Below are 17819 nucleotides of genomic sequence, written 5' to 3' on the forward strand. Positions count from 1 at the left end.
CCGGACCGGGGCACGAACCCGTATCCCCTGCATTGGCAGGCGGACTCTCAACCACTGTGCCACCAGGGAAGCCCCCACCATGTTTTTCCTTTAAACAATTTTACTTATTTATTTTTTTAAAGGAGCAGTCTTTTTAAAAATTAATTAATTAATTAATTTTTTGGCTGCATCGGGTCTTAGTTGCAGCACGCGGGCTCAGTAGTTGCAGCGCACAGACTTAGTTGTCCCACAGCATATGGGATCTTAGTTTCCTGACCAGAGATCAAACCTGTGTCCCCTGCAATGGAAGGCGGATTCTTTTTTTTTTTTAATATAAATTTATTTATTTATTTATTTATGGCTGAGTTGGGTCTTCGTTGCTGCGCGCAGGCTTTCTCTAGTTGCAGCAAGTGGGGGCTACTCTTCGTTGTGGCGCGTGGGCTTCTCATTGCAGTGGCTTCTCTTTGTTGCGGAGCATGGGCTCTAGGCGTGCGGGCTTCAGTAGTTGTGGCACGTGGGCTCAGTAGCTGTGTCTCGCAGCTTCTAGAGTGCAGGCTCAGTAGTTGTGGCACACAGGCTTCATTGTTCCACAGCATGTGGGAATGTTCCAGGACCAGGGCTTGAACCCATGTCCCCTGCATTGGCAGGCAGATTCTTAACCACTGCACCACCAGGGAAGTCCCAACAATTTTATTTTATTTGTTTATTTTTTGGCCACACCTCGGGGCTGGCAGGATCTCAGTTCCCCAACCAGGAATTGAACCCCGGCCACGGCAGTGAAAGCGCTGAATCCTAACCACTAGACCACGAGGGAACTCCCTAAACCCGTATCTTAGTAAGGAAACTGTTTTCCTGGGTTCTGTGAGCCCTTCTGGCAAATTATTAAACCCAAGAAGGGGGTCATGGGAACACATGATCTGTAGCCAAGTCAGACAGAAGTTTGTGGGTAACCTGGGGACCCACTACCTGGGATTGGCATCTGAAGTGGGAGCAGTGTTATAGGACTGAGCCTTTAACATGTGGGGTCTGTGCTAAGTTCTGTCAGTGTCAGAATTAAGTCATAGAAATCTTAGGTGGTGTCCACAGGAAATTGGAAAATTGGCGGGTGTGGAAAATCCCACACATCTGGTGTGAGAAGTGTTGGTGTGTGACTGTGAGTGTACGAGAGGAAAAGCAGGGTGTTTTTCCCTTTTCAGGACCTCAGGGCACAGAGGCTCCATAGAGCCTTCCTGGTGCTGAGAGGTGGCCCAGGCCAGACAGCCCTGGTGAAGGGCCAGGTTGGGGCTGGTCGGGGATGGGGAGGGCCCGGGGCTGCTAGGGTTGGAGCTGGGCCTCAAAGGACCCAGAATCCTGGGATTTGGAGCCCACTTCTGGAAAAGAGTCAGGCACACACAGTAGGCACTGAATACATGTGCATTCAGTGAATTTTTATTTTTGCCCACAAGTTGACTTTGTTCATACCTCAATGGTAAAATGTTGCCTCACATCATTTCCATCCCTAGGAAGGTGGGCTCTCCTGTCTGTAGGGGGCTTGGAGAGGATTCTTGTCAATACATTTTAGGGTTCTTGTTCTTGTTCATTTTTATCTGCAAGAGAAGGGGGTGGGGTCAGGCAGGGCCCAGAACTGACCGTGGGAGGAGGACAATGGTGGCCAGTTGGGTGGGGCCGCCAGGCCAAGGGAGGGGGTCCCACTACCCTCTCACCACCTCACCTGTGCCTCCCCCAAACTATGCCCAGGCCTTCCTCTTACTCAGGCACTCCCTGACCCCTACCTCCGGCCACCCTGGGACCTCCCACGGTGCAAGCTCCGGCTTACTCTGCTCCTCATCCAGCTGTACAAAGCCATCCCGGCAATCATTATTATCGCAGTGGACCACACTGACGACCCGGAGGCCATTAATTTCAGGGCCGGAGGAACCACTCTCTATATGGGGGGAAACGGGCAGGGTGACCCCACAGGATGGAGACAGTAAGGGGACTGTAGGGCTCAGGGTCCCAGGCTGACACGGGGGCAGGAACCAGAGAAAAGACAGGGACACTCGAGATGCCCCCTCCCCAGCTGAGCAGAAAGAATGGGCTCCAAGGTAGATGCCAGCCTTGCCCCACCCTCTGTAGTGACAATCTGGTGACCTCGGGGCAGTGACTTGGCCCCTCGGAGCTCTGCCTCCTCACAGCTCATGGAGATGGCACCTTCCACCCCCTGGGCTGGTGGGAGGAAGCAGGTGGACATATGGCGGCACCTGGGACAGGGCTGGCTGCAGGGAGTGCTTCCAGGTGAGCCAGGTACAGGCTCCAGGTTCTGGGGGGAGGGGGTCCCTCTGGCTCCTCAAGCGTGGCTCCAGACATGCCTAGACCCCTGGCAGGGGATGGAGGCTGAGGGGTCCCTCAGGTCCCCTGAAGCTCCTGGCCTGTAGCTGGGGATGTCTTGGGGTCTCAGTCCAGGGGAAGCAGCCCCCTCCCCCACCCCCATCCCTGGAGACTTTATTTGTCCTGGAAGCAACCAGGGTCCTGTTCTTGTCCTGGTAGCTGGCGGCTGGGCCTGGTCAGGCATGGCTGATTGCGAGGGGGGACATGTCTCTCACCATGTTGATGGCCACTGCCATGGGCATCTCTCCTGCCACCACCTTCTCAAGGTATCAGAGCTCACCCCTGTGTGTGGGGCGGGGACATGCCTAGTCATCTTCCTTCCCACACACTCTGATTCCCCCAAGACCCCCGGGATCCCCTCCCCAGAGGCTGAGGCCAGGTCCTAACCTCAAAGACCCAAGTGCTCTTTGTCCTGGAGTCTATGGGGCTGCCCCGGGCACCTTCTCCCTGGGGGTCTGGGGAGGTCCCAGAGCCTGCTGGGCCTTGGGCTCAGGAGTCCCTCCGCAGGCCTGGGGATGCTCACATCCCCCTCAGGACTCTGGGCTGGGGGCCCATTGCCTCCTGGGCTCCCCCCAGCCCTGCAGAGCCACCTTCCCCAGCCGCAAAGGGAACACACCCCAGGGGCCGTCACAGCGCCTGCTCCCTCCACCCACCCCACATCCCAGCTCTGCCAGGGGCCTTGGGTCTCTGCAGTTCTGGTTTCTGGTTTCAACAGGGGAGGCAGGGGCAGAAGGCTGGAGCTGAGAGGAGGAGGGTCACATGTCCTGCCTCGCCCCACTCGGCCAGTGGCTCTCCTGCTCCTGGCCTCACTCCTTCCAGGCTACAGCTCTGGCTGGACTCCTCCCAGGGCCCCTTCGGGCCTATGGTTGGTGACAGCTTCCCCTGGGATCAGCCCTCATGGCTACCTGTATCCTGACCCACTTCAGGAAACTGTCTCCTGAGGGAGCTCCTGCAGCCGCTGGTCCGGCCCCCTCCCTGCTGCCCTCTCCTCTTGCCCATCCTCCTCAGCCTCCTCCAGCTGCCCCCTCCAACTTGCAGCCCCAGGCTTGGCCACTGGGCCCCTCTCTTCTGCTTCCCATGTCATCTGGGAACACTCACCAGCAGCCCCCTGACCCCCCCCCCCACTCTGCCCCCTTTCATGTCCACCAGGCAATTTTGAAATTTTGTTCCTGCTCAGGATCCTGATGCCCCCCTCCCCCATCTCACTGCTCCCAGCAGGATCCTCTGGTCCTGAGAACATGCCATGGGACAAGCCTGGAGCTGACCTGAGGGGGATGGTCCTCTGGCAGATGACAGTGGGGTGGGGGACCCCAGGGATTGCTGGGTGCAGAGGAAGGAGCAGCTTGGCACCCTCCCTCCCCTGCCCCACTCATACTCCCTGCCCAATTCCCCCCACCCCCTAGCCAGTTCAAAGTTACCCCCACATGCTGGTGGAGCAGCTCTCCCACCCTGGTCCCCTGCCCGGCACCGGGTCCTCACCCTCTGAAGGGAGCCAAGCTCTCTCCTCTCTGGCTCTTAGCCTCTAGCTAGGCCAGGACAGGAAATGGACTTGGGTGTGCTATTTCCTCGCTCTTCCCTCCTGTGCCCCCATCATGGCTTCTTAGAAAAACAGTGGCTTCACTGAAACCATGTGACATTTTTCTGAGGCTATCATGGTTCATTTCATTTTCTCTTTCACCTGCTCTACAATAAAAGCATTTAAGATGTACCTAGTTGTGGGACAACTAAGGGCACCGTGGGTGCAGGTAAGGGGGAGAGGGAGTGCCCAGCGCCTGGGCAGGCTTCCCATGTGGCTGGTAGAGGAGGAATGTAGAGGCACTGGGCCACTAGCTGCAGGAAGTGGGGCCAAAGACTCCACTGTTCTGAGCCCTTTGGAGAGGAGGTTGAGCTCCTTGTGTAAACACAGCTTTAAGTGCAGCCCCTATGTCCAATCCCTGCCCTCTCAGTCTGTAGCCCCCAGCTCATATTCATTAGAATCCCTGGAGCCAACATTTTTGGCAGGAGATGCTTACCCTGGGAGCTCGCAGCTGGGAGCCTTCAGTCCTGGGAGACTTCTGGAGGAGGTGATACTTGGGCTTGGGAGGGCAGTGACCAAGGGGTGTCCTGGGGAGGGCTAGCAGGAGGGAGACTGAGGCTTCCTGGGGACAGGTCCTGCAGGGGGAGGCCCAGGGTCCCTGACACATACAAAATGCCGCTCATCTTACCATCTGCCGTCCACCACCCACCATCCCTGTATCTCTGCATCTAACTACCTACCTTTGTGGAGAATGCAGCCTGCCTGATACGTGTGCCTTGACAACCAGGAGAATAGAGTCCCTCTCTTAACATGAGGTTGTTTCACAGTTACTTTAACTAATATCCTATAGATGGGTATTTAGCTTTTGCCCATTTTTTTTCATATTATGAACTTGTGCCAACAATATGCATGCATGGATGTCGCCTTCTGACCTTCAGCCGGCACGGCACTCTGTGACCCCTCCAGGGAGCAGCTCCCACCAAGGCTCTGGGGGCTCTGCAGTGTGAGGGTACCAGTTGGGGGAGTACCACTTTATATTTTTATAAAATATGTTTATATTTTATAATTTTTAAGTGATGGGATTTTGGTTGGTTGATCTTTTACTTTTCAGTGTTTGGGGTTTTTTTCTCAGTATTTTTTAAAATAAAAAAGTGGCAGGGAATTCCCTGGTGGTCCAATGGTTAAGACTCCATGCTTCCACTGTAGGGGATGTCAATTTGACCCTTGGTTGGGGAACTAAGATCCCACATGCCATGCAGCATGGCCAAAAATCAAAAAAAAAAAAAAAAAGTGCCACGTCTGGCAGTCATAATTCATCTGAATTTTCATAAAGCCTCAACTGCTAACCTCTCCAAAGAGACTAAATATGCAGTCCTAAGAAAATAAAGTTAGTGCTTTAAAAGCTCTAGAAACCCCCAAATTACGGAGAGCATCCACCCCGAGAAGGAAGGGATGGGGAGCACGGTGCTGCCCTGGGCCAGGGTGCGTTGCACAAGGACTGCCAGCCACAGGGAAGGAGGCAGTGCCTGTGAAGGTTCGGGACCAGGACCACCCTTGTTGTCCATGGAAGGGCTTCCCTTATCAGGGTCCTGTCCTGGGCACAAGATCAGGGGCATCTTACAGGGCCTCAGATCCGAGGTTTCTTCGGGGGCCAAGTGCTGCTGGGAGGCTGCTCAGGCAGACACTGTGACTGGTGTGTGCCCCCCTCAACCTGAGCTGAGGCTACCTGGTCCCAGCCAGGCCATCGAGCCCACACAGGGCCTGGAAGCTACCAGGCCTGGCCAGGACCATGCTTACAGGCCTGTGGGAGGGGGCGAGCTGGGGCTGGGGGCCTCCAGATCAAAAGACCATGTTGGAAACCCTCACAGGTGGCCCAGTGTGCCTCAACATCAGCCCTGGGAGCTGCCCTACTGCCGGGGCCTGGTCTCCCTCTGGAAGGGAGGGTGAGATCCTTTTCTAGACCTCCTGCCCTCCCACCCCATTTACACCCTCCTTGCTGTCCCCATGATTGGTAATTGCCTATTATTTGTTTGTTTATGGTCTGTATTGCCTTGGGTGGAACGGCAGCTCCAGGATTCCTGGGTCCAGAAATCAAGAGGTGGAGGTGGGAGAGGCTCCACTCACCCCTGCCCCAGGGGTCACCAGCACCTCAGGCTCCCATGGTCCAGCAGCTTAAGTTCCAGAAGGAGGAGTGCTTCCACTAGGGTGTTGCGAGGAGGCCAGGGAATCAGAGGTTGAAGGCACTGGCAAGGTCTGTCCGCCTGGGGGAACAAGCAGAGGCAGGTGTGCATGTTGATTCTTCTTCAAGTAGAAGGAAAAGAGGCTACAAAAAGGCCTGTTTCTGAGGCCCTATTAAGGAGTTTGAGAGTTTATCCTGAAGGCATTTGGGAGAACTTTAAGCATTTCAGAAGGCTGCATTTTAGAAATCTTACTCTGATGAGATAGACGCAAAAGTGTTAACTGTGGTTGTTTCTGGGGGCAGGGAATTGCCTCTGTGCGGTTTGACTTTTCGCTTATGTGTATTTTCTCGTTTTCGACAATGACTATGGCTTACCTATATGAATGAGGTTTCATGGGGCTGCCATAACAAATGTCACAAACAGCATGGCACAAAACAATAGGAATTTGTCTGTCACAATCTGGAGGCCAGAAGTCCTAAATTGAGGTGTTGCAGAGCCTCCCACCCTCCAACTTCTGGTAGCTGCTGGCATTCCTAGGTTTGTGGCTGCACCACTCTAATCTCTGCCTCCATCTTCCCATGGCCTTCTCTCCTGTGCATCTCTGTGTCTCCTCTTCCTTTAAGGACATCAGTCACTGGATTGCAGACCCACTCCAAACTTATGGTGATTTCTTCTGGAGATCCTTAACTGGTTCCCTAAGCAAAGCCCTTTATTCCAAGTAAGGTCACATTCTGAGGTTCTGGATGGACATGAAGTTTGGGGGGCCACTAGTCAACCTACTACACTGTAGGATACAAATAAAGTTTCAAAGGAAAATTAGAAAATCTTTTTGGAGGTCCCATGAAGGTTGGAGGGGAAGCCCAGAGGCTGGGAGCCTGGAGAAGAGTCCATCTTTAGAGTCTAGAAATGAAAACATTTGTCCACACAGAAACTTGCATAGTAACGTTCATAGCAGCACTGTTCACAATAGCCAAAACGTGGAAACAACTCAAATGTCCATCAGTGAATGCACGGGTAAACAAAATGTGGTATATATACATTCAGTGGTATACATGCTACAATATAAACCTTAAAGACATTATGCTAAGTACAATAAGCCAGATACCAAAGGACAGATATTTTATGATTCCACCCTATGAGTGTTGGGCTGCATACAACAGGCCTACAAGGCCTGCACTTGCCTAGCTTTAAGAACGAAGAAAGAGCCCGGAGTCATCAACACAGACATCAATGGTTTAATGGATAGGGTGTTCTTATAGTTATCCATTTTATACATATTAGTGTATATATGTCAATCCCAATCTCCTAATTCATCACACCACCAACTAATAAGAACCTGCTGTATAAAAAATTAAATAAAATTCAAAAAACAAAGCTGGCTTACACACACACACACACACACACACACACACAAATAATAATAATAATGGATAGGGAGGATCTTACATGTCTGAAGCAAGGTCCCGGAGCGGCTCCCCACTATGTGCAGCTGACGGTGGGCAGGACATAATGGCAGTCTTCTCTGTGGGGAGGGGTGGGGGGTTTTTGATTACCAGTTATAGGGGCACGCCCCTCACTGCCCCTTTGATAAGAACAATCACTAGCTGGGGCCTGGGGCAAGTACGTAGGAAGGTCAGTCATGTGCTTAAGATATAGGTGAAGCAGGCACTGGTCGGGCAGGGGAATATACAGAGAGGAAGAGAACAGCCATCTCGAGTGGCCTGACCATACAATGAGGTTCCTAGAATAGGCAAATTCATAGAGATAGAAGATAGAATAGAGGTTACCAGGGGCTGGGGGAGCGGGGAGTGAGGAGCTGGTCTTTAATGAGTCCAGAGTTTCAGTTTGGGGGATGAAAAACTTCTGGAAATGGATGGTGGTGATGGTTGCACAACATTGTGATGTATTTAAATATTTATTTTTTTTTAAATATTTATTTATTTATTTATTCTGGCTGAGCCAGATCTTTAGTTGCAGCATGTGAACTCTTAGCTGTGGCATGCATGCGGAATCTAGTTTCCAGACCAGGGATTGAACCCAGGCCCCCTGCAATGTGAGCGAGGAGTCTTAGCCACTGGACCACCAGGGAAGTCCCTGTGAATGTATTTAATGCCACTGAATTGTACACTCAGAAATAGTTTAAATGGTAAATTTTATGTTTATGTGCATTTTACCATACACAAAACAACTGCACTAGAATACCATTTCTCACCTATCAGGTTAGCAAAAATGGAAAAGCACAGAAATGTACTCTGTTGGTGAGGTGGTGGGAAAGCAGGCCCTCCCATATTTTGCCAATGCAAACTGGTATAACCCTTACTGAGAGGACTCTGTCCTTACTAACAAAACTACATTTGTCTTTACCTTTTGCCCTAGCAATCCCACTTCTAGGAATTTATCTTGAAGATATACCCCCCAACAATATGAAAATACATAAGCTCCTGGTTACTCATTGCAGCACGGTTTGTAATTAGAAAATATTGGAAACAATTTAGATGCTCATATATAAAAGAGTGGTTAAATAAAAGTCCATCCATACATCTCTATGAACTGATACGCAATGATTTCCAGGATATATTGCTAAGTGAAAAAAGTAAAGTGCAAAAGAGTATCTATAGTATGTTAAAGGCGTCTAAGAATGCAACATGCATGATTTTGAATTTTCTTTTGCTATTAAGGATATTATCAGAACAATTGATAACACCTCTATATAAGGTTTGTAGATTATAGTATTATTTCCATGTTGCTTTTCATATTTTGAAAACTGTGCTGTGGATATGTAGAGGAATTCATAGTTCTCCCCATAGGAAAAGGAGATTGTCACGAGCATTAACTGCAGTGATTCATGTACAGAATTTAGCACAAAATATTCAGTAAATACAGGAAATAATATCATTGGGAATTTGATTACAGGGAAGGGTCTCACTGAAGGTGGTGGGTTTTAAGAAACCACCACCTTCACCCTCAACCTCAGAAACACCAGCTTAGGCCCAGAAAAGACACAGGCTTTGCCACTTTGCCATAAATTACTCCAAAGGTGCATCCAGCTCATGGAAGCACTTGCCCCAGTTCAAGGAGGCAAGATTACAACATCCGGAGCACCATACACCGAAGCTACAGTTCCTACGCCAAGTGGTGGGTGGCCCAGTTACAGCGTCTGAGATGACTTTATCCTTCTCTGGTTACAAAGAAAACTAACATTAAACACAATCAAATTCAAACGGACCACAGTTCATTATGTGTCTGCCACGTGCTGGGTCCTGTTGAGGATGCAAGACCCTCGAGATGACCGGGACGGCTGAGCGCGAGCCCAAGCTCAGGTTAAAATGTTGGCCTGCCTGCGAAGCCCAGCTTCTTCCAAGTCTGCTCTGAGGGAGACTGGCTGGTTCTCAGGCTCAAAGAAAACGGACTTAAAACCATTAACCTAAGACATTCTGCAGAAGGGTGAAAAACTTAAGGGTGTTTGTAACGTTTTTGCCCGGCCACGACGTATATAACATGTCCCAGGTTCTGTAGGAGAAAATCACATCGCTGCCTGGCCGCCTTACTCGGATATCATAAAAAAAAATCATTCCCCAGGGGCAGCCGGCCGGGTTCAGTTGCTAGAAGCTGCAAACACCACGGCCTCCTGGCTCAGCCTTTGGCTCAGGCCCTGGGCCTGTAGCTGGGCTCTGGGGTTCCGGGGGTGTCCGCTGGCCGGGGTCTGGGGGGCGGGTCCTCCTGGGTGCAGAAGGACGGGTGCGGCGCGGCCCCGGGCTCGCCCCAGGAAGCCTGCGATCACTTGCAAGCAGCGGTATCAGTGGGCTCGGGCTCATCGCCTCCCAACACGGGGAGACAAAATGGCGGTCGTGTGGGGGCAGGGAGGGCGAAGATACGTACGGGTTCCATGCCACGCTAGAACTACAACTCCCAGGATGGTCTGGGTCGAAGGCGGGAGGCCGAGGAGAGCGCTATCGTCGCTAGGCCCTGTGTCCTCCCGCCCCCTAGTGGAAAGTCTCTGGAATGGGTCGTTTGCTCCGGTCCGCCCCCCAGACCTTCCTCGCAACTGGCCGACGGGAATGGTAGTTCTTCGACGACAGAGTTGAACCTCCTTCGGGCCTTACAAAACTACACTACCCGGTGCGGTTTCGGCGCCTGCGCACAAGGCCGCGGGGCGTACTACGGTTCCCGGCAGGCCCTGCGACACGCGCAGCTGCGTGCTGACGCACTTAATTGGTCGTGCTGACGTGCAGCGCGGCCCAGGCGGGGTGCGAGTGGCGCAGTCGGAGTCCGCTGCGGCCCCGGAGGAAGCGAGGAGTCGGCGGTGTCGGCTGAGGCGGGCGGACCGGCGAGGCAAGGCGGCGGCTCCAGGCCCCGAGGGACTCAGGAGCTCGAGCAGCGGCCGCGGCAGCACCTCTCCCCCTCGGAGGCGGCGGGCGGAGGCGGAGGCGGCGGCGGCCGGTGAGAGAGCGCGCGAGCCGGGTGGGGGAGGGGCGGAGGCCCCGGCGCAAGGCCAAAGCGCGCGGAGAACAGCTCAGGCCGCCGCGCGCACGCGCGCTCGCCGCCCCTAGCTCGCGCGCGGACGTCCTTGCTTGTCTTCCTCCCCTCCCCCCTTTTCGCGGTTCCTGTCGCGCGCGGGCTTTTATTCTCCCCTCCCCCATGGCAACGGCGCGCGCCGCCGACTGCACTCGGGCTCGCGCGCGCTCTCGAGGGGGGAGCGCGCGACTCGGCTTCTCGCCTCCCCGACGCGTGCGGCGAGGAGGCCCTCCTGCAGCTGTCTTTGCCGACATTTTCTCGGCGAGGAGGGGGCTGCGGCGGCCGGGGCCCGCTGCCGGCTCCTTTCCCCCGCTCTTCTCCGGCGTCCGGCCTACCAGTCCCTCCCGGGGGCCTGGGGTCGGGCCCGGAGCCTCCCATACTATGGGGCGCCGCGCAGCCCCCTCCCCCATTTCTCAAGGCTGAAAATAGGCCTTGGCCGCTCAGCCAGTGCAGAGAAGGCCTTGAACTAGATGCCCGGGAGAGTTAGGCAGTTTGGATTCGTTAGTGTCTGTTATGAGGTATTAGGAAGAGAAGCATTCTAAACGTTTTAAAAAAATTTACGTATTTGGTCTAGGTATGTAAAGGCAGATCACATGCTCCTTTTTTTCTTGCACTTTTTCATCGTCTTCCCCAAAGTTGCGTTACGGCTGGGGAGGAGACTGCCAGCCCTTCCTTCCTTGAGGAGAAAGCGCTGGACTTTGTCATCATTTGGCACACAACTTTTCTAGGCCTTGGTTTTCACTCAGACGCTTTTCTAAGATATCTTCTGGGTCAAAAATTGAATAAGTGTTGTGTTTTCTCTTGAGTGTGAGTCTAGGTCTCTTCCTGAGCTAGTTTAGCTTCTGGGGTTTCATAGTGTCCCCTTAGCTACTACAGTGCCCCAGTGCTGAGCTTGTTGTGCTTACTATTTTTGTCCATTTTCTTGCACACTCTCCTCCCTTTTTGGTGCGTTTTTTTCCTTGAATACCATACTACTGAATTTCACGACCCCCTTCTGCCTGGTTAGTTGGGCATCGTGATAATTTTCCAACAGAAAAAACTCCTTTTTCTCTTTTTTTTTTTTTTTTTTTTTTTGGCAGCTTTTACTGTCAGCCTTTAGCTTGGGTGATTTTTGCATACCCACAGTCCGTGGACCCCAGTTTAAGTGTCCTTATTTAGGTTTTGGTGATTTGTGTTTGTGGTGTTAATACACTCCTTGGTCCATCCATCCTTTTAGTGTTTTGAGCACTGTCTTAGATGCTGCGGTATTTCTGTTTGTTTGGGTTTTTTTTTTTTTCCTTCTTTTTTGGCTCATTCCGTAAAAGTTCTCCAGTCTGTTGTGATTTAATATCCTTTGCTTAGCAGCTGCTGGTTATCCTTTTCCAGGGAGTGGGAGGATTATTGTGTGAGGTGGTATGGAAGTGTGGGTGAATGGTTAAGCTGAAGAATTGATTGCAGGTCAGAAGCATTCTGCAAGGGAAGCAGAAACTGGGTAGGGTATAGAGAGCCAAAGGAGGCCTAGCTTTAGAATAGGGAGGAGAAAATTTGAGAAAATAAAAGTGAGGGTTGGAAGATTTCTTGTGCTGTAAAGAAATTTTTCATTTCTTTGCACAGTTCTACTTGCCTTTCATAGATTTAGCATCATTTGTCACTCCTTTAACCCAGTATTGTTATTTCGTTTTGTTTTGCTTTCAGATCTTTAGAGTCTGCAACTGGGATTGGGCAGGGACCCAGCCTTAGAGTTGGGGGGTAAGGGGCTCCAAACTGTTCTAGAGTTGGCCTAGCTCCCTTTCATTCAACATCTCCCTGTATGGGGTGGGGGGGGGCTTTAGTACATTCTTCCAGGTATTTGTATGATGTTTCTTTCAGAATTTTTTAAATGAAGCCTTTTCTTTTATCCAGTTCTATGTTTTTCCCCTTTACTTTCACTAATCTCTCCGCTTTGTTCCTTGGGTTCTTTCCTGGGATCATTTTCCCTCACACATTTCCCCATGTGAAACTATCTCGGACAGGATGAGTTGGAGAAAAAAAACAAGAGTACATATAGCTGGAGAAAGGAATAGCTGTGTACGTAGCCAAGAAATCTAATCAGTAAAACTAGCGTTAGAGGGCTCTTCAGAGTCATGCTGGGGTTGGGACAGATTGAGAGGATAGAACCTGGTAGGAGGCACGTGATAACACGTGAGAGGGTTAAGGATGGGCTGGAAGAGAAAAACCTGGAAATGAGATAACGGGACTGTTAGGGAAAGCTGACAGTTTGACATTAATGAAAGTGAGGTATGAAGAGTGGGGGTTTTGTAAGTGTAGGGGAAGGAGTGTAGAGAAGCTGTGGGGACAGTTGGAACAGAGAAGGCTGGTTTGGTGTATTTAGAGCACTGAGTTGAAAATGTAATATTTTACAGGAGCTAGTGAGAGTTCGGTGAGCCACAAACCATGTGAGAAATCCTATTGGGAAGGAAGTTGAAGGAATATATTATCAGTCAGGATAGTTGATTGGAAATGGCCCCTTACTTGAGAGGTGAAGTATAAGAGGATTACATATCCAAAGTTCATGTGTTTCTGATATGCATGCTGGCCTTTAGCCTGGGCCACCTTTTGGATATCTAGGGGCTGTTCAATCAGATTGTATTCATAATTTCTGGCTACTTTCAGGGTAGCCTGAAATGCTTAGGTCAGTTCTTGAAAAGAACTAGACTTGGACTGCAGGCTTTTGGGTGCCACAGATCTTCCTTTGGTGTTTGTTGTGCCCTGTTTGGAGGCCTTAGTCAGTTGCCAGGGGTTAGGAATTAGAGTAGTTGGTGAAGATACCAATTGTGTATATTGGGGCTAAAGGAGAATAAAGAGATAGTGTGGAGAAATTTGGGAGAAATGGGATCTTTGTTTTGGGTGGAAACAGGAAAGCTAGGTGAAAACAAGAGTGGCTCTTGCACATTGTGGGGAAAGGCTGTAAGAGCTGGGCTGTGATTTGGTGGAAAGAAAGCAGTGTTGGAAGAATGAAGAACAGGTTTTTTTAGGAAACCAGGAGGATTATGTAGCTAAAGGAGGTTTAGTGTGGAGAGACATGTTGAAGTAGGGTTGAAGAAGAGCAGGGATTTGGGTGGTGGTAAGTGGCTAGTTTGGGGCCAGGGGCCTGACCCGTGTCTCCCCGCTCCCCTTCAGGAGCGGTGGTGCCCCACCCCGGGCACGGGGCCATGTACAACGGGATCGGGCTGCCGACGCCCCGGGGCAGCGGCACCAACGGCTACGTCCAGCGCAACCTGTCCCTGGTGCGGGGCCGCCGGGGTGAGCGGCCTGACTACAAGGGAGAGGAGGAACTGCGGCGCCTGGAGGCTGCCCTGGTGAAGCGGCCTAATCCTGACATCCTGGACCACGAGCGCAAGCGGCGCGTGGAGCTGCGATGCCTCGAGCTGGAGGAGATGATGGAAGAGCAGGGGTGAGGGAGGGCTGGGGGAGAGCCAAGCACTGAGTGAGTGCAGAGCTGGGGGACTTAGGTGGGATGTAGGGAGCTTAGGGCTGGTTGAAAGAGGCCTGGAGAGGACTTGTAGGAGGGGAGGAGGTAAAGGAGCTAGTGGATTGAAAGGAGTTAAGGGACAGTTCAAAGTGAGAGATGAGGAACCTGTGTCTGGGGTATAAAAGGGAGGCTTTTATGAGTTATCTAGTTGGAGGCACATGGGGAAAGAGGGGGGCCATTGAGAAGCAAATATGTGCTTTAAGGGAGAGGTGGGGAAGCAGACCAGGGAAGAGACAAGAGCTAGCTAGGTAAGCTGATATGTGTTGTCATTGGTAGAGAAAAGGAAGGTAAATGGATTTAAGGATTGAGGCCTTGGACAGTAGCAAAGGCAGGAAAACAGGAATTGGAAAAATACCCAGATAAAAGGGATCATGGGTTGGATAGGGAATTGAGATTTTGGAAAAGGAACATATTAAGGCAGAAAACCTTTTAGAGCAGTGGTTTTCAAACTTCAGCAGTGGCGCCCGTTTCATATAATGCATGTTAACTTTGGAATCCCAGGAAATGAAAGACCTGTTCTTGTTGATTGGATTTGGGGAGGAACACCTGGAACTCTGCCTGCTTAACTTTCCTCTCTTGGCCCCTGGAGTGTAGCATGTTTAAAATCCACTGTTCTAGAGGGTGTAGTCAGTAGGGGGAAGAAAGATGACAGGAAAAGAGCAGGATTTAATAGAAGGGCCCTTTGGGTGACAGTGAGTGAAAAATTGTTTGTGTGCATGGAAAGGGAAGGGATCCTGCTGGGAACGAGGGAACTGTAAACCTGGGACTGGGGAGAGTGTCTAGTCAAGCTCTAACCCTGAAGGCTTTTGTTCTCCAGGTACGAGGAACAGCAAATTCAGGAAAAAGTGGCGACCTTTCGACTCATGTTGCTGGAGAAGGATGTGAACCCTGGGGGCAAGGAGGAGACCCCAGGGCAGAGGCCAGCGTGAGTGTTTCCCTCTCGATTTTCTCTGGACCCTATTTTGCTTTTGCTGTTCTCTCTGTTTAGTTTGGACTTTCTTCCTGCTCTTGTCTTCATTTTCTCATGGCTGTTTGTGTGAATATGACTCTGCATTTTGTTCTCTATCTCCTTTAGACCTTTGACCTTTTCTCCTCTAGGGTAACTGAGACTCACCAGTTGGCAGAATTGAATGAGAAGAAGAATGAGCGACTCCGAGCTGCCTTTGGCATCAGTGATTCCTATGTGGATGGCAGCTCTTTTGATCCTCAGCGTCGTGCTCGAGAAGCTAAACAACCAGTTCCTGAGCCACCCAAACCTTACAGGTACACAAGACCAAGAAGCCAGTGTCAGTTTCTCTTCCTAATTCTAAGCACTCTGCTCCATTTTTTGTGTGTGGACTATGTCTTTTCAAATTCTTGAGATTTTGTTCTTCTGAAGTTGAAATGTCTAAGAAAGTTTGTCTTAGCACCCATCTCTGCCGTTTTTCATCTTTCCTCAGCCTTGTCCGGGAGTCTAGCAGTTCTCGCTCACCAACCCCAAAGCAAAAGAAGAAGAAAAAGAAGAAAGATAGAGGACGGTAAGTTAGTTGGAAAGCTATTCTAGTAGCCAGAGGACCAAACCTGTCATGTTTTTTCTCTCTCTCTGGAAATAGAGTATTCTTATTTCTAGGAAGTAGGAGAGAGTTGCCAGAAAAGTCAGGGAAGAGGGAGTTACCATTCAGGTCTCAGCTGGTAGAAGAAATAATGTGTGCTGCTTCAGTGGGGAAGGGTTGATTCTGCACCTCTGCAGAACCAATCAGCAGCATTTTGGAGTTACGTTGTTTTTTCCATTTTGGGGTTTGTTGCTATATAATAGGGAGGTACCTACGCTTTTTGGAGAGTAAATAAGTTCTGGGCTTAGATCGGCACATTGGTGCTATTGGAGTTGTTCTGTGCTTTAGAAGCCTTTTTGGGGATGGATTATAAGTGGGTGGGCCAGGGAAGGAGGCAGGCTGAATGACCTGTTTCTGAACCCATGTTTAGCAGGTCAGAGAGCAGCTCTCCTCGACGAGAGAGGAAGAAGAGCTCTAAGAAGAAGAAGCACAGGTACGAGGTGGGAATATATGGAATAATTGGAGAGGTTTGGTGAGTCCAGGTCTAGATAAAAAATAATAGTTTTACTTACTTTTTACCAACAGGTCAGAATCTGAATCCAAGAAAAGGAAGCATAGGTAAGAGCTCTTTGTGGCATAGGGAACATAGTGGCACATGGAGCGGTGAGCCGTTGCTTGATGGCCTTGCTGGCTCTTTGGGGTGTTTTTTTTTTCTTGGAGTAAAGCTCAGTTCCTTGATCTCCTACTGTCAGTAACTCAGTTCTTTCCATTTTACTTTTCATTTTATTTGTTTCTTTAAAAGTGATTTTTATTTTAAATAATTTTGCCTTATTTCTCAGGTCTCCTACTCCAAAGAGCAAACGTAAATCTAAGGACAAGAAGCGGAAGCGGTGAGTGAATTAGAGGGGAATTTGCTTAGCGAGTAGATGAGTGCCACTTGGGGATAGGGCAGAATCGGTCACGTCCCTGACTGGTAAAAGGTTGAAGGGTGGATAAGGGGAACCCAGTGCAGGTGTGACAGCACCCTGAGCTGTGGTGGTGGTCTTCCTTCAGGTCTCGAAGTACAACACCAGCCCCCAAGAGCCGACGGGTGCACCGTTCAACTTCTGCAGACTCTGCTTCCTCTTCAGATACTTCCCGCAGTCGGTAAGGGGTGGTCCAGGAGGAAGGGAGGGAGAGGGACTTGTGGGTTAATCAATTTAATATTTATTGAGCGCCCACGGTGTGCTAGGCGCTGCACAGACCATTCGGAAGACACGGTCCCTGCCCTCTAGGAGCTGACAGGCTAAAGCAACAGGATGGACAGACATATACATTTCCCCTTCTCTTTTTTTTTTTGTTTTTTATTTTTTGTTTTCTTTTGTTTGTGATTTTTTGTTTTGTTCTGATATATATGGACTGCCAGAATAGGGAGGGTGGTGGTTTGTTCGTGGTGTCTGGGGGAGGAAGGAATCCTTACCCTGGCTTCCTTAATCGGGGAAGGCTTCCTGAAGGAGGTGGGCTCAGAGGTGAGTTGTGAATGAAGCGGGTAGGGAATGGACTGGGTGGAGGGTTTCGGGAGGTTTGGGGGAGGTAAATATAAAGGGGTAGAGGGAGAACATTTTGGGGGATTGATGTTGAGAAGAGAAGGAGCAAAGTGAACTGGACTTGAATTTCAATATGAGTTACTTGAATCTTGTGAGTAAGAGAAGGTTCTTTGGAAAAGGGTTATATTGAAGAAAGGTGGATGGGAGCTGGGGAGGGGGTTTTCTGTTCTCCCCTGAACTGATTTTCTTCTTCTTTTCCCATCCTTAATTACCTCCTTCAGGTCTCGAAGTGCTGCAGCTAAAACCCATACAACTACCTTGACTAGGCGAAGTCCTTCCCCTGCTTCGGGGCGTCGAGGGGAGGGAAATGCACCATCCAGGGAACCGGGTATCACCAACATAGGGCAGCCTAGTAGCCCGGAGCCTTCTACAAAGCAGCCTAGCAGCCCTTATGAAGACAAAGATAAAGACAAGAAGGAGGTATGTTCCTGAGTTAATGGATATTCTTTGATTTGCAGGGCTGTGGATTCAGGATAGGTGTGTGAAGTTAAGGGAGAAGTAAGGTCCGGTTTCGTTTCCTGCATTCCTCTTAGTTATTCATAAAGTTCTCTTTTGCATTTGCAAATCCTTTAGAATTGTGGCCTTCAAACTTTACTGGGTGTTAATAGGTTTTACATGACTGTTTTCTTTGTACTTACAAGTCAATAGAACTGG

The 17819-nt window shown here is 50.4% G+C and overlaps 1 protein-coding gene across 1 annotated transcript; it reads left to right on the forward strand.

Annotated features, from left to right (window-relative positions):
- Positions 1 to 2550: 2550 nt before the first annotated feature.
- SRRM2 (serine/arginine repetitive matrix 2) lies at positions 2551 to 17468 on the forward strand (the record flags this gene model as incomplete). Its single annotated transcript, XM_082644538.1, has 15 exons — positions 2551 to 2612; positions 3166 to 3211; positions 9707 to 9892; positions 10030 to 10103; positions 10217 to 10482; positions 13696 to 13969; positions 14865 to 14972; positions 15146 to 15310; positions 15487 to 15564; positions 16010 to 16072; positions 16165 to 16197; positions 16419 to 16469; positions 16633 to 16725; positions 16811 to 17087; positions 17387 to 17468. The coding sequence occupies 14 exons, from the start codon at positions 2551 to 2553 to the stop codon at positions 16851 to 16853; spliced, it is 1542 nt and encodes a 513-aa protein (XP_082500664.1). The 3' UTR covers positions 16854 to 17087; positions 17387 to 17468.
- Positions 17469 to 17819: the final 351 nt, after the last annotated feature.

The sequence above is a fragment of the Mesoplodon mirus genome, assembly GCF_964341445.2.
Source record: "Mesoplodon mirus genome assembly, chromosome: 15".
NCBI lineage: Eukaryota > Metazoa > Chordata > Mammalia > Artiodactyla > Ziphiidae > Mesoplodon > Mesoplodon mirus.